Source organism: Trachurus trachurus, assembly GCF_905171665.1.
Source record: "Trachurus trachurus genome assembly, chromosome: 1".
NCBI lineage: Eukaryota > Metazoa > Chordata > Actinopteri > Carangiformes > Carangidae > Trachurus > Trachurus trachurus.
Window position 1 is genome coordinate 24,219,362 of NC_139891.1, and position 21,762 is coordinate 24,241,123.

The following is a 21,762-nucleotide window of genomic DNA, read 5'->3' on the forward strand; positions in this document are numbered from 1 at the left end:
TAAGCCTCCCCCTCTCTCCTCTATCCCCCTGTGATGCCTTTGGGCTGAGGCTGGGGGTCAGGGGATTGGGGAATGGAGGTCATGCTAGCGTCACCCAGGCTAGAGACACATTGAATCTGGGTGTTGTAACCTATTATCACCCCGTCTTTACCGCTGTGGTATGAAAACACTGGTGCTTTTTTTGCCCTCTGGCAGGGACAGAGTCGCTATCAATGACTGCACTGCTAAAGCTAAATGGTGTACTTAGCATACCAAATTGATACATCTAATGGCTAATTCCTCTTTTGCTAGAACATGAATGTGTGCGTCCGAGTGTATAAAGTCGACGGACTTTCATTCAAAATATGTTAAAGATTCAAACTGAACATGGAAACAAAGTGATGTGGTCCAGATTCCCCCTTTGTTTTGATCTGAAGTTGAGCTCTCACAGTTTGATCCACAATGACAGGTCTAGACCGGGAGAGCAAACGAGGGCTCTTGTTGGGCTTTCGCAATCAAGCATCGGCCAGCTAGGCAGTAACACAATCCATATGTTTTATCGGTGGGATGTTGGGTAGGGGGGGGGGGGGGGGGGGTGGTAAACGCAATCAAGCGTCAAAACCCCCGACACCACCACCGTTACCCCCATCCAGTGACCGAGTGCCAGGAGACCAAGCAAAAGCCCGGCTTTGACAGAGAATGTCTTGACTGTAGTCGTAAATGTTTTAGGGGAGCAGTTAAAGTGTGCACTGGGAGTTCGAAGGCCTTCAGTATGAGAATGACCTGTGCTGTTGCAGGGCAGATCCAACAGCTCCAATAGCTTAGAGTTTGGGGGCCCAATGGGCAGGGATTCAAGTCCCGGTTATAGCTGGCTGAATCTGACACAGACGACTGGGACAGATGAGGATTAGTTAACGCTTTGATCAGAAGACCAGGAAGCTTTCATTGCAAATGGACAATGATTGGTTGTGACTGGATGTTTTCTGAAACCTTTTCTTCTTTGACTGTGAGGATGCTGGATGGGGATTTATCCTCCTGCATTGCACAGGCCTTTATCTCTTACCTCTAAAAAGACGCAAACCCTTTTTGGTGGTGGGGATCTATTGTGTGTATCAGTGTGTACAGTACCTTCACGTCAGATGTGTCTCTCTGGCAGTTCCTCCAGGCCCGGGACACTGATGAGAAGGTGCGGTCAGCATGGTCAAACTTTCCTCCTTGGAAGTTGAGGAAGAACGTGGTGAAGGGTTCCTGTTGATTAGCAAGCAAAAGAAAAGCTCTAAAACGGCTGATATAACTGTTAACAACAGCTATTGTGATTGCAATAATAGAATCCTCTGTTGTGCAATAAAAACACAATAAAAGTCTGTTAAGCTTCAACACTATGTAAACAGATCTGAATCAAATCTGGTCTTTTTACACACCCTCTAACAAACTGGAGTCCAGAAAATGAACAAGTGAAATAACAATAATCCCAGTGAGTGACTAAAGCCAATACACTCGTGTTACTGATGCATTTCTAATCATGTATAATCTTGTTAGAACCGATCAATAGCCGTGTCTCTCTGACGCAACAGCCCCCAAGTGACATGGACACAATATGCTGGGCTGCAGCTACAGACTGATGTTGTATATATGGCTAATTAAGTTCAGCCTGGAATTACGTAAGGCTCATTTGTAACAAAAAAATGTCCAAGAGGTTAAACACATTCCCATCATCTCATTGTGCATTTAAAGCAGCAGTATAGGACTGAGTGCACTGTAAAGTGTCACGGCAACGCACAGAAAGAGCGACAACCATGACACGAGAATAGAGAATAGAGCAGTTTTTCAGTTACTGTCTGATGTTAGGTTTGATCTTTAAGTGAGAGTTTTAAGCGGCGGGTTTCTGGTAAAGTGGCTTTAGAATAAGCCCTCTAATGATGTGCAGGGATCAATGAGGTAACTCTACTGGGAGTCACGGAGACAGTGAGCTACTGGGACAATAACAGCAGAAAACTGCACATCGGAGAAACTTAGTAACCTCCCGTTCCCATGAGTGCAGTATGGAAAGATTGATGGCATCCATTCAAAGGTACCGAAAGAGAGCACTCCAGTGAACCACGTGCACCACGTGCACCACACAGGCTCCTCTAAAACACATCAAATCACAGATAATACATGTGATTCTTGAGAATTTATGTTCTGTTTTGTGGCTGTTATATTAGTATATGGAAACAACATATTGTGCAATGATTTATATGCAACATTAAATGAGGAACAATAAACATGTGATGCAATATTTAGCATCTATAGTGAATACTCTAAATTTGATACAAATATATTTGTTACAGATATCATAAAAGGTAAATCAAAGCAAGTAATGAACATACATTTAAAAAAAATCAATAAAGATTGTTTGACTAATTATTTTAATGTGCATATTGCTGTGTGTAACTACACTTGCATTGGGTGGCGTCACAAAGGCCTGTTTTAATTCTGCTCATAGATTTGTCTAATGCAACCAATATTGTTGTGCAAAAATAAAGACTGACTCATTTAAGACAAAACCATTAGACATTTAACCCCCCTCCCCGCTAACCCAAGCCTACAGTAAGACAAGTGTTGCTATGGTAACATGGAAATCAGTTTTTAAGAGTGGTTAGTGGTGCCATTTTTTTTTTTGTTGCAAAAATTCTTCACCAAGAATTAATTGTCTCAGTGCAGCTTAAGAAACAAAACTGCTTTGTGCAAGGGGTCAAAGTCTGTCTTTGTTAAACCTGACCCTGAGGTGTGAGCTGTAACATCCATTAGCTGAAGAGGAATTTCATTTTATTCTTGTAATAGTGTAATCAAAGCAATTTCTAACAATGTTTGTGAATTACCAGCGATTTTAAAAAATTGTGTACATCTAGAAATGCACTTACCATACGCAGCAGCCACATCATTGTGAAGCTGGAGGTGGAGTAGTGGGTGCCATAGTGGAACTTTGGCACCTGATCATCCTCCCAGGACTCATACCGGTCTGAAAAGAACGCCGCCCTCTTGGGATTCAAAGCGCCAACGGGCTGTGGGGAGAAAAAAAAATACTCATCAACATCAAATACATTTTCAGTGTGTTACAAAGTGATAAATAACCTGTGACTTCCTTGAAATGCAGCTTGACATGAAAGCAGAGATAAAGACGAGAAATGACAAACACGAGTGCGATGGCGAAGGGAAAGCGAGGAGGCAGTGCTGAATTGTACCGTGTATATAGTATATATCCAGGAACCACTCCTAGCAGTAGAACCGTTGCAAGGCAAATGAAAGCAAGTAACCTTTGTGCAATCTCAAATGAATATTAGATGATGTTTCCCTTCAGACAGAGATCAATCCTTTCCCACAGAGTGCTTTTTATAGGCTGTGAAACAGGGCCCCTGCAGCTGTAATCTGTCAGAGAAAACTAATGTGCTCCAATGAAAGAGTGCCCACTAGGAATATCAATAGCTAGGCTGTGGATTCCTCTAATTTCGACTTTTATTAATCTGTAACTAATACACTGGTCACTGGCCCTCTTTGCAGTCTAGAAAAATGGGTAAGTTGCATTAATTTTCCATCGCTCTCCAAAAACCAATAATCCAGTGCTACTCTGCTATTATTTAAATACTCATTTATAGAAATCACTTTCAGGCTGGTTCAATTTTTATTAGTCTTCTGCTGGCTGTGCCTCATTCTCTCAAACCCCCCTTTATCTCTCTCTCTCTCCCACTCTCATACACACACACACACACACAGCAGATCAATGGTAATGGAATGATGGCCTTTTGAGGACGAGGGCCTAGTAGGACGTGGATCAATTGGATCTCTTTCATATCATAGGGTGCCTGTCACAACAAGGCTCATCCAGTGCCTGGCTTTTATATTGATCTGCGATATGGCTACTGTTTTGTGTGGGTGTAATGGAGCATGCTTGTGTACATGTATTTGTGTGTAGTGTGGGAGTGGTGCACAAAAGGGTTGCACAAAGTCACTTGCCTTCCACAGTTTAGCGTGTGCATATCTGATGCCATTTTGTAAAAAAAAAAAAAAAAAATAGTGTTCCTGAGCCTGTGCAGATTTACACAGCGAAATGCCTTTTGCCACCACGCTGCACGGCTCTGTGCTGACAGTGATACACTGTGGGCTTCCTCAGGGCCACTGGGGGTGGGTGAGTACACACAGTGAATTATACATCACACCCATTGGTCTGATTTATAGCCCTAATAACAGTCGGCTCATTAAAAAAAGAAAAGGGAGAGGAGGCATATAAAATAAAAAAAGACTGAAAGTGCCATAGTGACAGAAAGAGAGAGAGAGAGAGAGAGAATTGTGTGTGAGTGCACGTGGGGGCTGTTGGTTTGCACGCGCACAGCATTGTTTACTGCTGTAAATTACAGTGAGGCTGGCGCTCTCAGCTTACAGTAGCTACAACAGCGCGGCGGTGACGGCGCCGTACATCAGAGCAGAGCGGCTGGCAGCGTGTTGATGGAACGCCTGCTGCTGCTGCTGCCCCACCAGAGATTGGCCTAATATGTCGTGGCAAAGAATAGCGCTCTGATGAGCTCTCAGATAAATGAACCAATCTCATAGTCTTAATTAGACCAGAGAGAAAGCTACAGAGCAAAATTGTGCTGCCACTTCGAGCAAGTAAACATCAGAGAATTAATCTTGGATTAGTCCTTATCAGTTCTTCATCCAGAGGAGATGGTGTTCAGAGCCATTTAAAGCTGCAGACACTGCCATTAATATGCAGGTAATAGAGTTAATGGAAAACAAATCTACACATTTTGCACAAAAGGAGAACAGATTGTTGGTTGAAACTATAGTGTATGAAGATCACTGAATTACAAGCACTGCATGCAGAGAAGCGTTAAAATGGTCATTGACAGTATAGAGGTCACATAATGCTGCAGGTGTGTCAATGTATCTGTTATGAGTTATCTTAAATTAACTTTGTTTTTGCTAAATGATCCCACACAATGGGTGTGTTTACCCCGAGAGAAAAGCTGCCTTCAGGAATGAGAAGGATCTTCCTGTGGACTATTATAGGAACATTACCAAGTGCTACTTTGCTTTTAAAACAATAATGGGTCACTGGTGATGAAGTATAATAGCTTACCAACGATCTGAGCATCACTGGGGCTTTCAGTCATAAATCAAAAGAGCCTTTTGAAAGGAGTGTTTATGTATAATGTCCTATTTAAACAGTGAAAATAGTGTGGAGGGCCTGGGGGATAAACATATGGGGCCCGTATGGTGAAATCAATACACCATTAGCTGATCTGGCGGTGAGTAGTAGGTTATAGCACAAAGGTACAGGGAACGCTCAATAAATCCTCACTATTTCTGTCGCAATGTAAATGCAAAACAAACTAATGAATAGTTAGAAGGTTAACAATTCTTTAAATTGTTTGCTCTCTTAAAAGCTCTGCAACATGAGTGAAGATGTTTTTGGCTTATGTTGCACTGAATTGCCCAATATTATTATATATATGTAGGACAAGTGCATTTTCGTGAGGAGATTTGTGACGGTGTGCAGATGTAGGAAAAGGGCAGAGGAATAATAATGACAATAATTATAACAAAAAAAAGAAAAACAGAGTTACACACTTTCAGTCTGTTCTGGTGTGAGCTTATCGTGACTACAATGTTATCTCGGGGGTCGGCGTTTGATGTCAGGTTGAGGTTAGAGTTTATGATAAGAAAGTCCCCGGGGTCAGAACGGCTCTGGCAGCAAGGAACATAAATTCTGTGTGGCCTCTGTTGTGCTAGGGGATGATGACAGTGTGTGACACGCACACACACACACATTCATGGCAATTTGGCTTCTCAATGTCACTGGAGGCTTCTCAGATGACCTGTTTCTATAAGAGACAACCACCAATGTGACATAAGAGGGGGATAAGAGATATGTGGAGGGTGAGAAAGAGAGACAGAGTGAGAGACAAAACAGGGAGCGAGAGAGAGGAATGATAACAGAAAGAAAAGAGAAAAAGCAAGGTGGCAAATGGTACACACACACACACACACACACACACACACAGAATGAACTGTAACGGTCAGAAAACATCAGGCTGCAAAGAAAAGAAACACAGAATACAAATGATTTCGAGTGCAGAATTGGCGGGTGGGGGTTGATTTGGAGGGTGGGGGTAGTTGAGGGGGGGCTGCACAGTGCTGCTTGCCCTTTTCCAGACGCTGCAGTCTGCCACGGTCCAGTGGTCATACACTGATTTCACACACGTGTCAACAACATGAATAAAACAGATATAATAAAGATTGGCCCGCACCCTCCCCTCCCCTCCCCTCCCTCCTTTCTCTGCTGCTATCCCACCCTCGGAGGAGAAAGGAGAACGATGTTGTTCTTTCTCTCTTACAGACTCTCTCCTCGATTGTCTTTCTGCTTCTCATCCTTTCACCCATCTCCCCCCCTTCATCCAGTTAGTCCCTGGGGCTGCGAGGCTCGACTGAGCAGCACAGAGGCTGAGCTGTCCAAACTCCAAAAGGCAGTGCAGAGGAGAAAAGCAGGAGGCAGAATAGGAGGGAAGAAGCTAAAGGAGGGCTGCATGTTTGTGTGAGCGTGTGTGTGTATGTGTGTATGTGTGTTGGTGGAGAGAGAGCACAACTGTCACACCTCAGCCCACTGGGCAACATGAAGCCAGATAAACAGAGAAATTATGCAGCCTCATACAGTTGGGAAGGCTACACTGGGAGGGATAAAAGCAGAGGATGGAGACACAGAGGAGCAGACCAGAGGTGGGGGCAGGACTGAGCAGAGCTGAAGGGACGAGGTGTTGACTGTTGGGGTGTTTGAAAGTATATGACAGCATGTGAAAGAGTGGACCTGTGAGTGGATGGCTCATGTGTTCCTGTGTTTGACAGCCATGATATTTATGTAGGGTTATTGTATCACACTGGATCACACTGTACCGATAACATCTTTCAACCTTTTCAATTCCTAAGGGTGACTCCAGACCTGCGCTTCGTCGTCTACTTCAACCAAACCCTGGATCATTTTCCCCTTTGGCTCAACTCACCGGGGCAGATACACATACGTATGAATATATATAGAACTTTAGTGCAGTTTCATTTCTGTTGCAGAAGAGTTCTGACCCTGATCCGAACCCACTGACAGATTAACTCATACGTTTGAGCTAGACGGTTCCTGTAACCTTCTACCTTTGTTTTCTTTCCAAGTCCAGCCAGACATTCCTATCAATAAAAGGGTTAGGGTTAAAATAAAAATAATAAAATAAACGTTCTTACGTGATTTGCAATGATGCAGTTTTTGGTTCATTTGAATTTTCTTTTGTGTGAAGCAAACTGAACAGAGGGGAAAATTCTGCAAGTTTACAAACTCCAGTGAAGTGGACCAGAGCAAATTAACTTTGGGTGTGAAAACGCCTAAAAGAGTTAATGGATTTTATTGAGTTTCTAGTTTGTTTGCAAAGACAAACTATATTCACATCACATAATGTTTGGGGACACATGAATTCTGACAAACTGAAAACTCTCTTGACAGCTCTGTCTTTTGAAAGGAAAAAGAGACGCGGAAGATTTTTCACTCATTTCCATTAAATCACATCCAGGCTGCCAAAACACAGAGAGCTCCGATGTCGTCTGTCAAAAAAAAAAAAAATAGAACCTGGCTCAACTTTTGTTGAAAACCAATGCAACGTCATCCCGGGCTGCCAGTCAAACACGGGCAAGGGCACATTCCTTGAGTATTACTTTGCAAAATGACTGTCGTGATGTGACAGTTTATAAAAGAGCTGTGCAGTTTTATGACATTTAGAGAATCACATAGTGAAAAAGCTGTCACAGCATCTCTGTGGATGGGACACACAACGGTGTACAATCTGTCTGGTACATAACATGAGAGAGATAACTGAACAACTAACACAGGTACACAAAATTATAACCTCTAGTACCACCACAACCACTTCAACACAGCTCTTTGCCTTTTTATAAAACAGTCTAAGTGTAATTTTCCTCCATTTGTCTCAGCACCACCGCCACGCCCTCACCCTGCACGAGCACGGACGACCCCAGGACCTGAACAAATGCCCTCAAGTGTAACTCTGAAATGCATTTCCTCCGATGTATCCTCTGTCCATTAACGCATGCCTTTTTGTTTCTGTGGCTGATTTATTCAGTCATTTTGTTCCAGCTGCTCGACAGTCGCTCAATCATCTCACTCTAGAGCTAATCCTCCGTCCTCCCACCTCTGGACACCATTACATACAACTGATCCTCAGCCCCGACAAGGGCAGCTGGAAAGCTTTGGAGTCTGTTTTTTACCTTCTTTTTTCTGCATGTGTAAGGGAGGGAGTTCATGCAAGTAAATAATTGCATGTCTACTTATAATATGTGGGAGTCTCTTTTAAGCAATTTCAGCAGTGTGAGCGTGTGTATTTATGTGCCAGGGAGCATCTCGGGGCAGGTTTCATTGTTTTAAGTCCAATCACTTGATGCCAGGAGCTACCAGGGAGTACTACTTCACTTCCTGGGGTGTTTGCAGAAGGTCAACCTTGAAAGAATTCAATTATGTACTTTCAATTACGCACTGAAAGGAATAGCTATAAGCAAGAATATGGGAATCACAGAGGGAGAACGCGAGGGGCTTAAATCTGCTTTAACTGCAGCAGGGCGGGACTTTGTCAACCAACTAATCATAGAGATTATCCATAATGTACATCAGCTGGCATTTTAGTGAATTTCAACATTATCTCCTTAATTTATTATATTTATGTGATACAACTCAATTCTCAAGAAAGACTAGAAGTGATAAAAAAAAACCTGTCCAAGTTATTCTGCTGTTAAACAGTAATGTCCAGTTTTTTTTTTACTAAAACACATGAGTAATTGAATGAGAACGACATCACTACACCTGTGTCAAGATAGCGATCAGTGATTAAGGAGCTGGTTCACTAAACTATGATCAATGGCAATTACACGCAACTAAATGGACAACACACACACCCACACACACACACACAATCCCTCTCTCTTTGCAATTAAGGAAAAACAGACCAGTGGGGGGTGGGGTGGGGAGACGTGCTGCTGGTGTCTTACCTTCGACAGATCTCTGAAGTTACTGGGCAGAGTGAGGTCAAGTTCTTCTGAGTCGTAGTTGGTGATAACCCACGGGAAGACTGGGTACTGGTTTAGGTCGTTGTAGGTCCGACCTGGTGGACAGAAAGGTGAATTAATTCATTAAATTAATTAAAAGCTTTTGTTTTTATGTATGTCTCTGTCTTTGAGCCACACAATAGCACTACACAGGTGATGGGTGATGGTGTCCTCACCAGAGATGGTGTTGAGGAAAATGAGGTACTCAAAGTTGGAGATTTCCCGACGTTGCCAACGCTGGGTCATGTTGGACGCTTTGAACAACTGCTTTGGTGTGGCCAGGGAGATTCTCCTATACAGACAAACAGAGGGTGACACATATTAAAACAGCTGTGATCACATAAATGCTCTTTGTCCTGGTGATCTCATGGAAAAAATTATACCAAACAGCACAGAGACAAAATCAGTCTAAACATCACTAGAGCAGAGCTGGCTGAAAAAAGCCTGAAGCTTTATTAGGCTTTGGTAATACACATGTCATTAAATGAAAAATCTACTGAAGTTACACTGTTGCTAATTAAGAAGACAAATACGCCATAAATTGGGTCGAATGCAGATATTTGTGTGCACGTGTGCACACACAAACAAGGCCCCAGAGCGTGATGTATGCTGTAGGACGAAAACAAATGACCCACAATCCAATTAAAACAAAAGAAAATGATGGAATTAATCACTGTCATGGTGCAAGATTATGGTCATTAGGGCCCTCAAAGGTGAAAAAACAACTTGTGTACTACGTGTACTACAGCACAAACTATATCTGATATTAGAAGCAATAATATGCATGAATGTGCTTTCTTTGTAGATTTCTATTGTTTCTTTTTATTTCCTGTGGATTACATCACAGTTGTAAATATTTAGAGGATGAAAGACGGAAAGCATTTGATCAATACTGAGTAGAATAAAATGGGGTGTGGGACTCTGGATAGGAAATAAATTTGTGTTGTAGTGGCTGTGGCTGTTTGTGTGTATGTGTGTGTGTGTATACACTGAGCTGGCCGGCACAGCTGTCCTCGGGTCAAAGAGCCAAGGTGTCCCTGGCCTGCAAACTAGCTTGATTAATGAGCTCAGCACACACACACACCAACTCTTGCATTATATACACGCACACACACACACTTGACTACATTCATTACTGGATGCACTGATTGCACAGCCCTCGCTGTTGTTGTTGTTGTTGTTGTTGCTACATGCCGTGTTTTGTGTTTGTTAATATTGAGCAAATATTTCCCTCTGACCACAAACACTTCACCAGAATATTCACAAATCCCCCCAGACAGCGACTGCTGTAACTCAGATTAACGACGGCTAAAATTTCACAATATGAGGAATGAAAGTGAAACAAATCCCTGCACAGAGAGATTTATACCTCATGTCTTTGAATTTGTTTTCTGTTTGGAAGTTTAACTCCTTAAATTTTGACTTATGAAAACCTGCAGTCATCCTGTTTATGATTTGCACTTTGCAGGTTTTCTATTGAATATTCATCTATATTCTTTCCAAAACACTGAGAAAATATTCCACTGCCTAATGTATCACATAACTCATGTATATGACAGAACTTCCTGGGCACTACCTTTATTTCTCCATATGCCAGCAGTTAGGGTGGGTTGGCTTTAGTGCAGCCCGGACACAGAGCAGACATAATGTGAGGGAGGCAGGGCTGTGGGGGAGGCTGGGGGTGTGGCCCTGCAGGCTTACAAGCAACTATTTGCTTCACACTGATGGAAATAAATAAATGAACGGGACTATGTTTGTGTGAAGCCAATTATGTTTGGGAGGTGAGGAGAGAGTGGGAGGGATGCCGGAAAAAAAAAAAAAAAATCAGTGCTCAGCCCATGTGTGCAAGTGGCGGGAAGAGAAGGAGGGAAAAAAATTCAGGTCACAGGTTTGTGATGCAACGACAACGTACAGTTGTACGTCTTTTAAATTCAGAGATCAATGAGGACAAAGATTTCATTTACAGAGAGAAAAAATGATTAGTTAAAAAAAAAAATTAAAACAAACATCTAAATACAGTAAATACATAAATAATGTAACAAGAATGACTTAAAACGCATACCAATAAAAGATAAAAGGTTAGGACAAACTAATTTTTAAAGTGCTTTCTTGTGGGTTCAGGTTGATGCTACAGAGAAGGAAGCTCAGTGTGAACTTGATGAGCATCAGACAGCCATTAGTCCATGGGATGTAAGATAAATAAATAAATACACATGCAGATCATGCCCTTCGGAGTGAGAGGATCTGCCAGCCTTTTTATACAGGATGCAATGATGACTGTTGGGAGCATCAGTAATGAACCTGAGATGGTAGTCAGCATCAAGAGCTGCAGATAAAGCATGTCTGTACAAGATCACCATCACCATCATCTACTGTAAAACTAATCATGAAGTCCTGCTTCACTCTGAACTTTTATTTTCTGGTGGAAAATGGTAAATGGACTTACACTTATAAAATGCTTTTCTAGTCACTTGGACCACTCAAAGCGCTTTACACTTGTTTCACACACACATTCATGCAGCTCTGTGCACAGACAGGCTTGGGGGCTAATCATTCACACACATTCATACATCCGATGATTCACAATCAGGGCAAGTGTGGATTCAGTGTCTTGCCCAAGGACACTTCGCTACCTCCTGAGCCACAGCCGCCCTGGTGGTGATGTACACAAACCTGCAGCATTAATAATCAAAAGTTAAACGTTGTATGTACAGTATGTGTCTCACCTGGTCTGTGGAAGGCCAAAGTTCGTTCCCACGCCAACTCGAGGAAGACTGTGCACCACCTTCTTTACAGTTGCAGCATCTGGGAAGTTGAACATGACTGCAGCTGCAAAGAGACAAAGAGAAATACCTTGTTTTATTGAAGGTTATCATCATAAATACATGTCACTGACTTCTTCAAATACATTTCTTCTGTGTTTTTCAATTCAATAACACCCAAAACCTTTTGTTTGTATAGCCATCATGGTTACAGTAAAAATGTGGACCAGTTATACCATAAGTAATTATGGGTGCTGTCTTACTTCTGTTGGCCATGAAGATTTCCAGAGCAGTATTTTGTAGTAGGTAGCGTCTGGAAAAGACGGCACGGATCTCTGTGAACAGCCATTTTCCATGAAGACCCTCTGTGTAGGCTAGAATCTGGAAGACAGGACAGGGAAATCAGAAAGAGACCAAAGGGAACAGGGGGGTGGAGGAAGGAAGTGGTAGATTTGAATGGAATAATAAAAAAGAAGAAATAAGGAAAATAAATTTACAGAAAAAAGAGACACGAGAGATTGGGGGAAAGTAGGGGTGGAGAGAAAGAAGAGCAGACAGAGGGCTCGGGTTAGTTCATTTTTCACGCGGTGATGGTGTGACGGCCTGAGCAGCACGATTAATGTCTTATATTGATCAGCCTCAATGAAAAAGAGATACCTTCAGCAAGAGAATGGAGGAGGAGTGAGGGAAGCGTTTAGTTCACTAAAGGATCATCCATATTACAGCACACAGGTGAAGATGAATATCAGGATATCACAGCAAAGATGAGCGAAAAAAGCAAACAGCTTTAACGTACAGAGACAATTCAATGTGACAAGGACGGACTTATTTTATGCTAAACATGTGATGGGGCCGTTTTCCTATTTCCATGGCGGTAACTGTGACAGGGGTCAAACAACATTATGTTAGCTGGCTCTAGATTTGAAAATGCTTCAATGAGCTGAGCTTAATCTGTCCCTGTAGAGATTGCGGTGGTTGTCAGAGTAACTTGTTCTGATGGCTGTCACCGTGCCTGACAGACCCAGATGATCGGCTCTGCCCCCGTGATTCGTACTCCTACTAATCCAGCGTTTAGGTTTGCTGCTAACCTACTTAGCACTGCTTTGTTAACTAGGTGTTTGTTTCCCCCTCTGCCTGCGGTTTCAAAGGCGTCTGCTGACAGGGGGGGGGGGGGGGGGGGGGGCGTACAGGGATATGGTGGAAAGGTAAAAGGGACACTTAAGGTTGTCACAGCATGGTTCAGAGTTTGTGTTATTAATCACAAATATTCAAATGCGAGCTTGTAACCCAGGCCTAGTGTTAAGTTAAAGGAGCTCATTAAAGGCAGGGGACAAGCGGAGCAGACCAGCTGAGGCCTTTAGCTGGGGACAGCCTCTCCCTCGCTATCTCTCTGAGGAATAAAACCTGCCTGCATCACAGACTCACTTCAAAGTCTCTGGAGTTCAATTAAATGTGGATTAGTGGCCAGGAGAAGCTGGCTGGGTCTGAATCCACCACACTCCTATCTTCCTTAACAGGGACTTTGAGATGACTACACCAGTAGCCATTAGACTGTAGCCAGTACACAAAGATCAACACTCACTGGAGTAAATAGCTTCTTTTTTTTAATCATCAAGGAACAAGAACAAACTAATATTTTTGAGGAAATGTTATACCATCCTAATATAGAAATGTCAATGTAACAAATAAAGAAATCAGGACCTTTCTGATAGGCCAATTTTTTTTATAGGAATACTTCAACATTTTTGAAAACATACTCTTTTTGCTGCAAGTCTAGATGTTGACAAAGTTGACCGCTTTTAAACTTACAATCCTTCACAGACTAAACAAACAAGACGCAACACATTAGTGTGGGAGTTTTAGTTGCTTTGGTGAGAAATATTTGTTACATTTGACATGAGCCACACAATCAATCTGCCACTTTTGTGGCTGGTATGTTAAGCCAAGTTAGCTGGTAGCTGGCGGTAACATCATGCTTCCCATAAATACATGTCATTTAAAAGCTACTTTTTTTACTAAAAAAACTAATCAAGTCCAGAAGAACTCATCAATTTACAAAAGGAGGAGCAGCTCACACTCAGAGAAAAGACAAGTTTCTTAAACTTTATACATATCAGGTCAGTTGGAGTAATAGATAGATTTCAGGATTAAAAGGTTCAAGAGAAGATGAAATGAACATTATCTGCAATTTCATATGATGCATAGTGCAGATACTGTATGAGTTTTTATTTTTAGGTCAAACAAACATTTTGTCTTTATTTGAATTGTATCAGAATCTCTATAAAACAGACTGCTAGGGAGATTTGACGACAAACAGGCTGTGACACATGATTAGTTTTCTATCCAGACAGACATGATTGCTATGAAGACAATCATGCCCTGCAGAAAAAATCCCAGTACACATCATCTTGGACCACAGAGACTTTCATATAATTTTATTTTCTTTCATTTTGGAAAAAAAGAAGAAAATGATTCTACTAGTTGATCAAAACTGTCTTCAGGTGTATGATGAGTGAGTACTTGGTGAGTGACCTCTGACCTCCAAAAGGGAGTGGTTGACTCATTTCATCCCCAGGAGCATAAGCTCATAGACCTCGCGACGGATGTCAAGAAGATGCCCGGCACTGAACTGATGAAGTTGCAGTCCCCTGATTCCACAGATAGAAATGACAGCAGCGGAGGCAGCCAGAGATCATATTTTCCCCTGGACCGATGAATCTCGTGGAACGCGGTGAATAGCACTGTGTGTTCCCAAGATTGTCGCCCCTAACTGCGGCGCCCTTTCCCTTGCAGATGAAATAGCTGAGCGGGTGACAAGGAGTGTGACAAACTATCCGTGCTGTAATGCTCTCGCTGTTCTGACCACGTCTGGACAAATTACAGTGGTGTGGAGGTTATTGTCCGGGCTGGAGTTATGGCTGCACCGGCTTCCTCTGTGATAAATAGTAACAGTGGAACTGGATCAGTCAGGCTCAAAAGAGATGGCAATACTACAGAAGAATAAGAAAAAACCTTGCCAAAACCAGACTATGCTAGCTCTGTGTCGTATTTACATTTTTATATTTGAATAAAAAAAGGGATTGTTCAGTTTAAATACAAGAAAAACAAAACTGAAACAATCAAGAGCTTGTACGTCAACATGATTGGTTGAGTAGAAAGCACAGTTTTATTGATGTTTCATTTCAAGTGGAACAATATCCGTGGATTCAGGTCTGGTGTGCCCTGAGATCAATTTCAAAGCGTCACGCGAGAGGACACAGCCAAACAGAAAACAAAGGAACTGGTCTTGATTGCAATGCTTTTTTTCCCCTCTGTCTGCCTCTCTTCATCTCTCCCTCCTCCTCCTCCTACTCCTCCTCCTTCAACCTGTTTGTGCGCCGGGCTGCTGCTCATTTCTGAAGCACCATCGTTTGTCTTTGTCAGATGCCCAAAAGACAGCAGAATGAAGAGGGACACATGAAGAGGGGACGGGTGACTGTGGCTGCGGCGTATAACCACACACACACACACACACACACACACACACACACACACACACACACACACACACACACACACACACACACACACACACACACACACACACACACACACACACACACACACACACACACACACACACACACACACACACACACACACACACACACACACACACACACACACCACTGACAGTCCTTGCCAGTGAACCGTCCCCATCATGCTTTCCTTTACGAGGCCAGCCTCCATCACCAACCGATGCCTCTTTAGAAACACAGGTAAAGTCAAGCGGAGGAACAAAGTGACGCGGATGAAATTTAATTGAAACTGCACTGGATTAAGGAGGAGAAAGAGGAGCAACAGAGCAACTATCAGCAGCTTAGGTCGAAGATAGATGAGGCTTTCATTGGCTAGGTTGAGGTTGAGTGTGTGTGTGTGTGTGTGTGTGTGTGTGTGTGTGTGTGTGTGTTTTTGGGCTGATAAGACTCTTCGGATGAAGAGGAAAGAAACCACTTCCAGTTATCAAATAAGTAAATCTATATTTGCCATTAAATATGAAGAAAAAAGTAATTGAAGTACCAATGTTTTTTTGTTTTAGAGTTTATTCAAACTGCATATAAGGGGTGTAATGTAAGTGCTATATGCATATTTGCTGGTTCAGAGTAATGTGCTGTGCATCCTTGAAGGAAAATGAGGTGATTGAAGTTCAATTTGTTGCCTGTTATTAAGTATTTCCGCATGGCCGCCTCAGTTAAAGGATAATGGATGAGGGATTTATTATTACCTTTTGGTCAAATGAAGTGGTGTGGGAGATAAGGTGATGAAATTAATGAGCGGGAGGAAGAGAGGTGATCCATCAACATCAAAACAGAAACGAGGGACAAGCGGTATTGGGCAAAATTGATAGAATTCATTAAAAAAAAAAGAGAAAAACCTGTGGACTTATCAGCGTGTAGAGTTGCGTATTGCTTTTCATTTTCTGAAAGCCACTCGCCGCCCACCCCTCAACACTCGACTCCACACTCGTCACGAAATGACTTAAACATGCAAACAATGGGCAGAGGTAACAGATTCCTAAGGGTTGTTATTACTTTAATGAGATTTCCCTTTTTCCTCATTCAAAAGTCGCAGAGGCAAAGTGAACCGCTGCATCACTGCCACGCTGTTTGTCATTTTTTCCCCTCACTTGGCTGACCGCAGGAACAAGCCGTCTACAATAAAGAGGGTTTCAGTGGACCGAAACTCCAGATGCACTTTTACTGCAGCAGCAAATGAGAAACAAAGCACAGACAAACCCAAACTGACATTTAAGAGCTTTTTGACACTCTCATCCGGTGCATCCACAACAACACGGGAGCTCAGATCTGTTATAATCCTTCACTCTGCTCTCCCTGCATCCATATTCTTGTTTGCCACCCAGCCACCCAACCCCCCTTGCCTTGCCCCCCCTGCTACTCCCTGTTCCACACTGGTAAACGAGCCCTTGTCACCCCCCATCAGTAAATGAGTTCATCGGACTAACGAGCAAGCAAAGGGCCCCGGCACACTAACAAGGGTCTGTTGGCTGCCTGTGCCTCTGGACCAATCAGGACCCTCATCACCGCTGACACAAAGCCTCCCCGAGCCCTCTGGAGCCAATTAAGACAGATTTTGCTTTTGAGATTGAGTGATAGCCAGAAAAAGAAGGATGGAGAGAAGGAGTGGGAACAACTGTGGGCCCCATAGGTACTAGAAATAAATAAAAACAAATGCATCAGCAGTTTTTAGTCAGAAATGTGTTATGTCCTTTAAACAGGGGGGCGCTGGTAGTGGGTAGGTGTTGGGAGGCTGCTCTGCAAGTAAAACAGGTGAGCCATTCAAGGGGAAAACAATGCTCACTAATCAAAGGAACTTGGAATCATATGACCTTAAGACAGTGCAGCCACATGACTCTGCTTTCACACTTCAGCAGTTTCCCTCAAGCCTCTGGGGTTGAGCAAAGGTATGCCGCCTTTTGCAAGTGGCCATGTGCATGACTGTTGAACTATGGGAGTAGTGCAGCGGGACGAGCTGTGAAAATACAAAAATATAGTTTCCAGACCCAAATGACCTTCTTTAAAAAGTTAATTAAGTCTGCATTTTGGTAAATACACTTTTCCTGTTTTTTTCTACAAGAAGAGTGACACTTGGATTTCTGGAGTCTCCACTGGTTGACAAGAAATTGCCATTTGTGTACTTGTGTGGCCTAAACAAACTAAATATAAGCAGTGGCTGGTCTTTATGCTAAGCTAAGCTAACTGGCAGACGGCTCTAGCTTCATACTGAACAGCGTTGAGTGACTCCTCTTACTTTCACCATAAAAATGAATAAGCACTTGTACCAAAATGTTAAACTATCCCTTTGACATTATTATTGGTAATTTTAAGAGACAAAAATAACTTAACAGCTAAAACTTATATCCATAAGTAAACATCCATAGAGATGTCTGTAAGCTAGAACAGACTATGCTAATAAAACAGCTGTGAACATGCTTCAATATCAGAAGTCAAGACCATATGTGTTTGCTGATGATTGATAGTAGCACTTGTTCCACCATCTTGTAACTAATTCAAGATGTAATCACTGGTCACACATAAAGCTCTATTTGCCTCAGGGGGAGTAAAACAAACTACAAGGTCAAAAAAAGAAATAAACACAACTAAGAAGCTGTGCTGGAGTGTGAGAGAACTAAAGCAAAATAAACAAGCCCAGCTTGCAGCGAGTATAAGGTTATGAAGCCTAAAGGCTCAAAGCATTCAGTCCAAAAGTCCCCCGGTAAGAGTTTGGACTCGCTGGAAAGAAGTCCCCTTTGAAAGGATCTTTGGGGGCACTTAGTCTGAATTTAGCCTAATAAGGATTAAACCCCTTTCTGGCTCTTTTCAGTGTTTGCTAACTGGTTAGCCTTTTCTCCTTTCCTTTCATTGGCTACTTAGCCTTTTTGAAGTGAGCACAAAAAAAAGGTCTTGTGTGGATTTAGGGAAATGCTGCAGTGGTCTTGGGGTTAATTGGTAGAGAAGTGAAGACTTCAGTGCATTAACTCATTAGACATTCAGCCTTCAGGCATAAGCTCTGAGGCCAAAAGCCTTAGAAGAGCCCCGAGACATAATAAGATGCCAAAGTGGCCACATGAAACACTAATACATAAACATGTAATGTTGAATATAGCACAACTCAACCTCAGAGAGTTGGTGTGACAATATTAAAGTCTTTATAGTCTTACATTTTAGTTTTAGTGAAATTGCACAGAGATAGCACATTCAGGGATGCCAAAGGATACTCAACGGCACCAGTGTTTCTTTTTTAATCATCAAGATCAGCGCTTCCTTTTTTCTTACCCCATCACAGCTTAGGCTGGAGGCACAAAGGCCAGAGTTTATGGCTCAAAGGTGATGAGGAACAAAGGAGGGGATAAGGGTACATAAGTGAGGGGAAGAGGGGTGTGAAATGAAGCAGACATCCACAAATTGAGAAGATCCTGTCTGCTATCTTTGAATTATCACAATACATGTTTCAAACCAGCTTCAAGTTTGATGTTTGATTTTTTTTTTCTCAGCTCCTGCTAATTGAACGACATATCATATCAACAAATATCAGCCATAAAAACCAAGGTCGGCTTTGCATTACAGATCCGTCACATAAAAAATAGAAGATCTTAATGGTAAATTCTAGCATCTGGATATGTAGTACCAGATATTTGACCAATATGTATGATGAAATCAGGACTAGACATCTGCTTATCATGGCAATATGAGCTGTTATATCAAAAAATCTTCAGATTCTTGGGGTTTTGGCACAGAGGTGTCACTTGGCACCTGTTGAGACTGGATTGAAAGAGCTTAAATGTGTTCCTTGATTTGTCAAGCTCATCATTAAACACTTGCACATCAGGAAAAGGTGAAAGAGAATGTATATGCTTTTCACTGACACTCAGAAAATCAAAGAGACAGCTAAGAGCTATCGCTGAGGCAGGGGAGCTGTATAAAACTCAACGCTATTGGCCCTTCACTGCCTGTAAGCTTCCATGGCAAACATCAGACAGGTTAAGATTGCTGACCGGCTCCTATCGCATTCTCTCCGCTCTCCTTCATTCTCCCATTTTGCTATTTAGTGATGGATAGGCTTTTTTTCGGGGTTGGTGCGAGGCTTCGCTGAAGTAAATTCTTTTCTAATCCGGCTATTGTCACCGGCTTAAGTGGGTGTGGGGTGAAAAGTACACCCCTCTTGGGGAATTTGAGGTTGGTTGTCCGAAGTGAAAGAGGAGAGAGAGAATAGGACTTGTATAAAGGAAAGGTTGTGGAGACTTGAGAATTTGAAGGTGACTCAATTGGAGCTACAGGTTTATCAGTGACAAGCATTTTCAGAGTGAATTGAATTAGAAAGTATTTTTGGAAAAATGGAGGCAGGTAAATTAAAGACTAGAATCACTTCTCTTTTTTTCATTGCTTGATTAGTTTTGGTTGCTGAAGTGTAGTGGACGAAGTGATGGGAAATGGAGCCAGATGCAAAAGCAACTTTAGACACATTAAAATCCTTCAGTTGGTAAAACAAATGTGCTGGTAAAGGTTATTTGCACATCAAGCAAACACAGAGAAACATTATCATCCATTTGGAATCCGGCTTTGGCCACCTGACAAATCCAAGTCCAATATTCACTCTCCTTGTAGCTCATTTCTTGTCTTCTGAAATGCTAATGTCTGCCTCTTAAGCTGTTAAATGTTACATTATGTTTGTCAGCACTTTTGTGAAGGTAGCCTGCACTGGAAGCTCTTTTGCTTTTTGAAAACAGTCGCAGCTGAATACATCGCTAAGGACAGTGATATGACCAAACCAGAACAGCAAAGTTATGAGCTACAAAGCCAAAACAATAAGCTGAAATAAGCTAATACTCTGTAAGGAAATGGGAACTGCACAGTCCTTGATAGTAATTATCTGCAGGTTGAACATGTGAACCCTTGTTAAAATTTTCAATTAGTGCAGCTATAGAGAGAAACAAAAAATATAAAATAAAGGTTCAGACATTTTATTGTTCAATTTAACCCAGCCTCAACATTTCATTACTACAAAGATTGGATATGACTGTGATTGCTGGAGTGAAACAAATTTTACTTGAGCCATTAAATAAATGGAAATGAAAGTCCATGATGCAAGAAAAGAATGTGCACCATGATATACATTTTTTGTGTTTGTTGAGCTAACAGGATGGATGAAACCAGTGGCTTGGAGAAGTCATAAACCCCTCAACGAGACCTATTTATCCTCTAATTTAATTCTAAAATATCAAAAATAGTCTGTTGCTTTTGTATCTAAACTACATCCTGATTCCACAGTCTTTAAATCACAGAGCAGGAGTGAACCTCTGTTGTGCTGATGTCTGCTAGAAAAGAGTCTTGGATGACTAAGTAATCTGCAGGACGTCCCTATGGATGTGCCATTTCAACCAGACTGGATGGGTCATTAACCATAATGGCGATGGAGGCACCAGGATTCAGCAATGTAACATTTTGCTCTCCGGCACAGGAGATGTCTTTACACAGAGTGCACATCAATGCTTTCAGCTTACCTTACAAAAACAAATACATCAGACCACCTCTTGATTTCTTTTAGGATTTCACAGCTATAATTAAAATTGTGTCAAGCATTTTTCATTTGCATTTACTGAAATATTGATGAAAGGTAGCAAATAATACTCAAAATCTATGACATATGAACCTGGTGTTATCATCTGATATGCAGCACAGAGCTATCTGACAAAACAAGAGCACATTTACAATTCCAATTTCCAATACGCTGCGCTGGACATCGATCTTTCAATTGGAGCCGAGTGTCTGTCTGACCTCAGCTGAATAACAGAGGCTTGTGTGAACAGCAGGTACACAGGTGCTGATTGTAATATCAGTAGCCTACCAGGCAGACTGGCATCCATAAACAGGCCTATCCATCAGGCTGGTGTGCTGCCTTTGACACGTGTGTCAGAGGCAGACGAAGAGAATAAATGATGGAGAGAGGGGATCAATCAAAGGGAGGGAGGGGAGGCAACTGCCCCCTGACTGGCCCAGTCAAGCCCCGAGATGGAGCATGATGGAGGGGCTAGGCTCAGGTGCAAAAAGGGGGTGGCAGCTCTCTGTCTGGAGGTGCTTAGTTAAGTGCGAGCTAGGTCTCAGCCACAGTGGTCTGTGGTTGTGTTAAGGTCCAAAGTCAGGTCACAAACAGCGGGCTAGGGAGAGGCTGAGCATGTTTATTTGTGGCGTGGTAGTTTGTAAGTGTGTGTGTGTTTGAGGCAAGAGCAATTGAAAGGGAGACATTAGTCATCATTAGGTGGTGAGATGACACTGTCTCTAATGGTTTTATGTGATTACCAATGTGGCAATCGTCTTTCCTCAACCTGTCCTACCTG

The 21,762-nt window shown here is 42.3% G+C and overlaps 1 protein-coding gene across 7 annotated transcripts in view; it reads right to left on the reverse strand.

Moving 5' to 3' along the window:
* Nucleotides 1-21,762, reverse strand: part of lrba (LPS-responsive vesicle trafficking, beach and anchor containing) — a 191,645-nt gene that overhangs the window by 39,696 nt on the left and 130,187 nt on the right. For all 7 annotated transcript variants that reach the window (XM_083982697.1, XM_083982701.1, XM_083982698.1 and 4 more), the window contains 6 exons: nucleotides 12,134-12,251; nucleotides 11,835-11,937; nucleotides 9,285-9,400; nucleotides 9,052-9,164; nucleotides 2,883-3,023; nucleotides 1,108-1,227 (listed from right to left, as the gene is read on the reverse strand). In XM_083982697.1, coding sequence (XP_083838823.1) covers nucleotides 1,108-1,227; nucleotides 2,883-3,023; nucleotides 9,052-9,164; nucleotides 9,285-9,400; nucleotides 11,835-11,937; nucleotides 12,134-12,251 — 711 coding nt within the window. The remainder of the gene's footprint in view (nucleotides 1-1,107; nucleotides 1,228-2,882; nucleotides 3,024-9,051; nucleotides 9,165-9,284; nucleotides 9,401-11,834; nucleotides 11,938-12,133; nucleotides 12,252-21,762) is intronic.